Here is an 8799-nt window from a genome sequence, read left to right as displayed (position 1 = left end):
AGGCTTTAGTTTTTCACCATTAGTTATAATGCTGGCTGTAGGTTTGTCATATACAGCCGTTATTGTATTGAGGAATGTTCCATGGATTCCTAATTTTTCCAGAACCTTCATTATAAAGGGGTGTTGGATCTTGTCAAATGCTTTTTCTGCATCTATTGAAATAACCATGTGGTTCTTTTCCTTGCTCTTGTTGATGTGATGAATTATATTAACTGATTTGCATATATTGAACCAGCTCTGCATCCCTGAAATGAATCCTGTTTGATCCTGGTGTATGATTTTTTTGGATAAATTTTTGAAGTCGATTGGCCAAAATTTTGCTGAGAAGTTTTGCATCAATGTTCATACAACTTTGTGGATGGGATGTTGAGGAGGTGGGGAGGGAAAGGATATTAGAGGAAAAACAAAGTAGGAGATAACAATGCTTGATAGGAAATGGATTCATTACCTTAATCCTGTAACTGTAACCCTTCTATATAGAATCTTTACAATAAAAAATATGTTTAAAAACAGAAAAAAGCAACAAAGGGACGAAATAGGCTGTATAAAATGAGTTCAACTCTATTAGAAACATAAAAGGACATTTTAATAGGATGGAAGAATGGCTGAAAATTTTATCGCCTCAGTACCATCTTCAATTGTCTTATTCCCCTAGAGTCATTAAATCCTTGCACTTCTGGGTGGCGCTTGTCTGTGTTCCAAATGGGCTCCCTTGATACTAGACAGAGACTTAGGACAGGGACCAAGATATATACAGCCCTTGAGGTAGATCACTGTCAGCATGTGTGTGATGAATCTAAGTTCGCACAGAATTGTTCATCAAATCTCTACTTGAGCCAGCATTCGTTTGAGGAGATGGACTGTATTGCTAACAAAGGCATCTGCTTCCAAAGGTGAAAATGCAAATGTGCTAGCCTGCATTTGTAAGTGCAGAAAGCAGAGGACATTGACTTTCTACATGATCACATTGGGTACTGTTTTCAAAAGCAGATGAGGTGAGCTGAAAATTAGGGGATACTTGAAATTTTCAGGAAAAGAGGTTAATCTCAACAGAAACAGAGATGAAGAAATGTCCTGCATTTTACCTAGGGAAAGCCAGCTAGGTTAAGACACTTTTTTGAAACTAGATGATTCAGGGACAAATGAAGAGAAAGCAAATAAAATGAGAAAGACAAATGCAAATACAAAGACACAGGAAAATATCAAAACCAACGAAAAAGAGTAAAGAATAGACCATATGTACTGGAATATGATTTATGTATGTATTAGGTATGCAATAAGTATGGTAAGCATTTAATTTTAACAGTAAATACACAAGTATCAATTATTTGGCAGGTGGATTTTCTCTAGCAATGAGGTATTTTGTTTAGGATTACTAAGGAAGTTATACAAAACTGAAGATATTGAAAGAAGAGAGAATCAATGATGGATATCAAAGATTAAAATGTTTCAACAACTCTTTTATTTCTTTCCCCAAATACAGCAAATGAAAATCTTGTACTTGAGCAAAAAAGAACCAACATAGTTATATTGCTCATCTTCCTGTCTTTGATCCTCAACTTTGGAGCCATCTTCCAAAGAGACAAATGTCTTAGAAGCTATGATCACACTTTGCAATGACAGCCACAGTGATTTTATCCTCCTGGGCTTCTCTAACAAGCCATATTTGGAGAAGGTCCTTTTCTGGGTCATTTTGATCTTTTATTGCTTGACCATTTCAGGAAATATGGTCATCATCCTTGTTTCCTGGAAGGATCCCAAACTCCAAATCCCCATGTATTTCTTCCTCTCCAACCTTTCCTTCCTGGATCTGTGCTTCACCAGCAGCTGTGTTCCTCAGATGTTGGTGAATTTCTGGGGCCCAGAGAAGACCATCAGCTACCTTGGCTGTGCTATTCAACTATGTGTCTTCATGTGGCTTGGAGCCACTGAATGTGTCCTTCTTGTTGTCATGGCCCTTGATCGCTATGTAGCAGTGTGTCATCCACTGCAATATACAACTATCATGCACACCAAAGTCTGTGTGCAACTGGCCATCCTGGCTTGGGGCACTGGCTTGGTTCAGTCTCTGATTCAGGCTCCTGCCACCCTCCGGCTACCATTTTGCTCTTCTCGGATGATTGATAACCTGCTGTGTGAGGTCCCAACCTTGATTCAACTCTCTAGTATAGACACTACATACAATGAAATACAGTTGTCTGTTGCTAGTTTTATCCTCTTAGTGGTGCCCTTGATTATTATCCTTGCTTCTTATGGTGCTATTGCAAAGGCAGTGCTGAGGATAAAGTCAGCTGCTGGACAGAAGAAAGCCTTTGGCACCTGCACTTCTCACCTCCTGGTGGTCTCCCTCTTCTATGGCACAGTCACGGGGGTCTACCTTCAACCCAAAAATCCATATGCACATGAACGGGGCAAGTTTCTCACCCTTTTCTACACTGTGGTGACTCCAACTCTTAACCCCCTCATCTACACCCTGAGGAACAAGGAGGTAAAAGGGGCACTAATGAGATTAGGGAGGAAGACCCGGGATTCCCCACATTCCAGTGAAGATTCGTGTATGTCTATCTGTTGTTGAGCTTAAAAATAAAGAACTGTAATATCACAAAACCTGGGAAATATGCATCTCGCCATTAGCAAAGATTTAGGCGTGATTTCAGGTTTGTCTTTCAATCATGGATTGGAATCTAATATCTTCATGATGCTCTTTAAGCACCATGTGTTATAGAAATTAATACATTGTGGTGTCATTATCCTTGAGTTATTAGAAAAAACATAATTGCAAAATAAAATATCAAGTCTTAAGTATCAAGTCTGCCTTTTATTTAGTTTTTTCCCATTTGTTTATTTTTACAAGTTGTAGTAGTTCAAAAGTCTAGCCCCTACAAATTTTCTAGTTTGGAGTCAGAGGTATTGAATAAACTCACATGGCCTTCACTACTTAAGCCTTATGATTCACAGATGAGTATGGATTGTTAACAATACCCAGTGTAAAAGTCTCATCCAAGCTGGCCACATTCACTCTTCCTTTGTGCCACAACACTAATACAACCTGTGCCCATGTGTCTTAGTATTATGCTTGATATACTTGCTTTTCAGTTATAGGATTAGAGTTCTGTTTTTCTCCCTTCTAAGTTATTAATTTAATGAAATGTTTGTCTTTTAACAGGTTTTACTCATTCTCTCAACTTACAGATGTTCCCTCATTTCTTATTGTCAATCTGTTATATATTAGATACTAGTGGTAGAATGGCAGATCAAGGTTACAAAATCACCAACCTCAGGGAGAGAATTATCTAATGGTAGAGACAGATATTAATCATAATGCTTTGTATTTATTATCATAGGGGAAAGAATGGTTCTTCAATTCTTGCACAAGGTTCATTACTGTATCAGTTGATTTTGGGGAGAGGCGCATTACTAGGGTTTGTACTTAGAACCTCACCTTTGCTAAGCAAACATGGGACCTATGTTTCTTTGGGAAACAATGTGATTGGCAAGGGAAAAGGGAGGGAAGAGGGGAAGGGAGAACAATGGAAGGGGTGAATCTGATCAAGATGAACTGTATTTGTAAATGAACATGTAAAATAGTAGCCCCCTTGTACAACCGTTCCTGGATTAAAATTTTAAATTATAATGAAATTGCTGTTGTTCTTAATGTATTACATGATTTCCTTTTTCTTTTGTGTTTTCCCCCCAATGGTTTATCCCCTGTTGTCACTGTATTTGATTTTGGTACCCTTGAGTATTGTATATATGTTTATCTGAATTAGGGGAGGGAAGGGAAACAACAAAATTGTGAGGCAAAGGACAAAGGGGGAGCTTATATCACAGCAATACTCACAAGACAATATGTTGGAAATGATCTGTATAACTGGTGGGGGGGTAATTGGGGGAGGGCAAGAGGGAGAAAGATGAGGGTGAGGTTAACAAGTTAGACAAGAAATGTACTCACTCCTTACTTATCTAACTGTAACCCCTCTGTACATCACCTTGGCAATAAATTTTTTAATTTTTAAAAAAGATTCCAATTCATAATCCTAGTAAATTCAATTTTTTTCTTGCTTGTAGAATATGCTGCCAGGTTGTGGTAAATATGGATAATTAAATAGTTTATAATTCCTAGGGGAAGATGGCCCTATCAACTTAAAAATTCCATAGTGTTTCTTTTATGTTGTTTTTTCCTTTCTAGGTAAAATACTTTTGTATTTCAGGTTATTTAAAGTTATAGTGAAACAAAGTTTATCCCGAACACTGTTACTCTTTAGTGACTATAAATATTGAGATACATTTTGCTCCATAACCTTTATATGTCATTATAAATAGGTACAACTGTACAGAGACTAGCCATGCTAGATATCACTGTGTGACTCTTTCCTTTTCAGAGTCTTCCCCTAACATAAAAAAAAAAGCCTGGGTGGTCATGCATCTTTTTTAACTCAGTAACTCTCACATTTAAGTCTTGGACTTCATACCAAGTGTATACAGTCATAAACTGAGGTAGAGTGACCCAAAAATATGCTGAAAATAAATAGTTTGAGCATCTCTCTCCTAAATTGATAGTTGTCTCACTTATTTATGCTATTCTTTTTCTTTAAACATCCAAAACATCTAACAAAAACCAACCAAGATGGCTGCCTGTGGCTCATGCATCGAATCCTTGCTATTAGAAGGCCGAGATCTGATAATCGCTGTTCAAAGCCAGCCCAAGCAGAAGTCTGTGAGACTCTTATCTCTGAGTAGCTACTCAGAAAAAGCCAGACGTGACACTGTGGTTCAAGTGGTGGAGTGCCAGCCTTAAGCACGAAAAGGCTCAGCGACAGCACTCAAGCCCTGAGTTCAAGCCCCAGGACCGGTAAAAAAGAAAAAGAAAGAGAAAAAGACAATCATTTCCTGACCCTTAGCTCATACCATTAATGGATTAGATGTGCCAGACAACCAAGTGCTTCTCCTTACATTTATACTTTCTTATATCAAAAGCCACAAGACACAAGTGAGAATAACAATCATACTGAAATATGCGGAGGATAGCCAGTATTCCTCAACAGCTGAGGAGGTGTTACAATGTAACTAATACATAATTCATTTCCTGAATAATCTTTTTGTGTGTAGGGGGGGGGGTTGTGGTACCTGAACTCTGGGCCTGAGCGCTGTTCCTCAGCTTTTCAGCTGTAGACTAGTGCTCTACCACTTGAGCCTCAGCCCCACTTCTGGCTTTTTTTTTTTTTTCTGCTTAGGTGGTGCTGATGAATCAAACCAAGGGCCTCATGCATGCAAGGCAAGTACTCTACCACTGAGCCACCTTCCCAGCCCTCTGAATATCTTTTTAGGGTCTTATTTCAAGATCTGCATTCAGGGACAAGGATCTTAAGTTAGGTACTTTTGAAAGCAGACATTTGGACAAGAAAGGTACAAATTGCCAATTGCATGAATACTATAAGAGGAAAAAGAAAAAAGAGAGAGAAGAAAGAAAATTGTAATATCCTTTTGTAGGAAAGATCCCTTAGTATGCAATGGCCTTCTTTGTCTCTTCTTGCTAATTTTAATTTGAAGTCTATTTTATCTGATTGAAACTCTAGGGCCCCTTGGCATAAGCCAAAAATTTTTAAATAAAATCCCAGAAACATAACAAATCAAAGAAAGTTTGGATAAATGGGATTGCACAGCTTCTGCATGGCAAAGGACATAGCTAACAAGATCAATAGAAAGCCCACGGACTGAGAGAAGATTTTCACTAGCCATACAATGGACAAGGGTCTCATATCTAAAATATACTTAGAACTCAAAAAAATAAATTCCCTAATGACAAATCCTTAAAGAAACAACTGCCCAATGAATAAGTGGGCTAGACTTAAAGAGAAACTTTTCTGAAGAGGAAATATGAATAGCCAATAGACACCTGAAGAAATGCTCAAGCTCTCTAGCCATAAAAGAAATGCAAATCAAAACAACATTGAGATACTACCACATCCCCATTAGAATGGCTATAATAAAGAACTCTAATAACAGCAGATGCTGGAAGAATTCTATGCCTCCATTTGTTAGGAAATGGAAAGACGTGGAAAAAAATTATATTAAGTGAAGTAAGCCAGACCCAAAGAAACACAGGTCCCATGGTTTCCCTTTTCTGCAGTAACTAGTATATGTCTAGGACAAGCAAAAGAGGTGAAAAGTTATGCACATATGACCATATAATCAGATGCTAAGCAAAATGAACCCCGAGATAGGGACACAAGAGATTTTATCTTTCTTGTTGTTCTTTTTAAATGTACTTATAGTGTACTATGTGATTTTTTTGTTTCTTTGTATGTTCTTCCCCCATGGTACAACCCCTGTTGTCACTGTATTTGATTCCAGTGTCCTGCATCTTGTATATACATTTTCCTAATTTGGGAAGGGGAAGGGAAATGACAAAATGCTGAAATCAGGATACAGGATGACAAATTGTAACAATGAGATGTACAAGACACTAATTTTTTATTGTGAAAATACTATACAGAGGGGTTACAATTACATGGGCAAGAAAATGAGTACATTTCTAATCAAGAATTGTAGCCTCCTCCTTTGTTTCCCCTTCTCATCCCTTCTCATCTCCTCCTGTCCCCCCCAGTTCTCCCCACCCCACCAAAGTTGTAAAGTACATTTTTCAACATAATGACTTGTACATCTCATTGTTACAATGGGTCCACCTGTATCCCTATTTAAACGATTTGTTTTTTCCCTTCCCCCCCACAAATTATACCAACATCAAAAACCGTTAAAAAAGGGGTTATTCTGTGGGGGAGGGACATACAAAGCAACAAAGAAATAATCTTATAAATATGTTAGAAACAATTGTATGAAAGAAAAAACGTTTGAATGCATATCTTAAGGTTCATTTCCCTAACATCAATTTATCTGACCTTTTCTGCTTGATGCAGACATATACTAGTTATTACAAATAAGGGAAACCATGGGACCTATGTTTTTTTTACGTCTGGCTTACTTCACTAAATATAATTTTTTCCAAGTCTTTCCATTTCCTAACAAATGGGGTAGTGTCATTTCTTTCTGATGGAGGCATAGAATTCCATTGTGTATATATACCACATTTTCTTGATCCATTCATCTACTGAAGGGCATCTGGGTTGGTTCCATATCTTAGCTATGGTAAATAATGCTGCAATAAACATAGTCGTGCTGGTAGCTTTAGTGTGGTCTTGTTTGTGATCGTGGGGGTAAATGCCCAAAAGTGGGATTGCTGGGTCATACGGGAGCTCTATGTGGAGTCTTTTGAAGAACCTCCATACTACTTTCCAAAGTGGTTGAACAAGTTTACACTCCCACCAACAATGCAGTAAGGTTCCCTTCTGTACACATCCCCTCCCGCATTTGTTGTTATTAGAGTTCTTGATTATAGCCATTCTAACTGGGGTATCTCAATGTTGTTTTGAATTGCATTTCTTTTATGGCTAGAGAGGTTGAGCATTTCTTCATGTGTCTATTGGCCATCCTTCTTTCCTCTTCAGAGACGTTTCTCTTTAGCCCACTTATTTATTGAGCAGTTGTTTCTTTGAAGATTTGTTGTTGGTGGATTTAATTTTTTGAGTTCCAGGTATATTTTAGATATGATACCCTTGTCACTTGTATGGCTAGTTAAGATCTTCTCCCAATCCATGGGCTTTCTATTAATCTTCCTAGCTATGTCCTTTGCCATGCAGAAGCTCTGCAATTTTGTGCAATCCCATTTGTCCAACCTTTCTTTGATTTGTTGTGTTTCCGGTTCTCTACTAAGAAAATTTCGGCCTGTGCCAAGGATACCTAGAGTTTCTCCTATTCCATCCTGTTTTCAGAGTGTCTGCTTTGACTCCTAGGTCTTTGATCCATTTGGAGTTGATTCTGGTGCAGGGTGACATATAAGGGTCTAGCTTTAGTTTGCTACAATTGATTAAGCAGTTTTGCCAGCACCATTTACTGAAGAGGCTCTCTTTCTTCCATTCTATTTCTTTTAGCTTCCTTATCGAAGATTAGATGGCTATAGGTCTGTAGGTCCATTTCTGGGTTTTCAATTCTATTCCATTGGTCCTGGGGTCTGTTCTTGTGCCAGTACCAAGCTGTTTTGATTACTATGGCTTTGTAGTAGAGTTTAAAATTTGGTATTGATATTCCTCCAGCACTGTTCTTTCTGTTAAGGATCATTTTTGTTATTTGGGGTCTTGTATTGTTCCATAGAAAATTTTTGATTGCCTCTTCTATTTCCTTGAAAAATGAGGTTGGAATATTGATAGGTATCGCCTTTAATTTGTAGATATCCTTGGGAAGTATCGCCATTTTCATGATTTTGATCCTTCCAATCCAGTAGCAAGGGAGTTTTTGCCACTTTCTAAGTTCTGTTTTGATATCCTTTTTCACGTTTTTAAAGTTTTCATCATAGAGGTCCTTCACTTCTTTGGTTAAGTTAATTCCTAGGTATTTTATTTTTTGTGGGGCTACTATGAATGGAGTTGCTTTCCTAATTTCAGCCACGCTTTTCTCATTGTTGGCATACAGAAAAGCCATTGATTTTTGAGGGTTAATTTTATATCCCTGCTACTTTGCCAAAGTTTTGAATCAGCTTGAGTAATTTGAGAGTGGAGTCTGTAGGATTCTTTTTTTTTTTTTTAGTTTCTTGATATACAATTTATTTATTTATTTATTTATTTATTTATTTATTTATTTATTTATTTATTTATTTATTTATTTATTTATTTATTTATTTATTTGGTTCTGGTTCTGGTACTTGAACTCAGGGTCTGGGCGCTGTTCCTGGGTTTTGGGCTCAAG

General features: G+C 37.5%; 1 protein-coding gene across 1 annotated transcript; it reads left to right on the top strand.

Annotated features, from left to right (window-relative positions):
* The first annotated feature begins 1600 nt into the window (after positions 1-1600).
* LOC138827973 (olfactory receptor 2H2-like) lies at positions 1601-2575 on the top strand. The gene has a single exon (XM_070023547.1). It carries the CDS (start codon positions 1601-1603, stop codon positions 2573-2575), a length of 975 nt encoding a protein of 324 aa, XP_069879648.1.
* Positions 2576-8799: the final 6224 nt, after the last annotated feature.

This window comes from Dipodomys merriami, unplaced genomic scaffold (genome assembly GCF_024711535.1).
Source record: "Dipodomys merriami isolate MVZ:Mamm:240054 unplaced genomic scaffold, mDipMer1.0.p SCAF_16, whole genome shotgun sequence".
Lineage (NCBI taxonomy): Eukaryota > Metazoa > Chordata > Mammalia > Rodentia > Heteromyidae > Dipodomys > Dipodomys merriami.
This window is presented reverse-complemented; position numbering and strand designations above follow the sequence as displayed.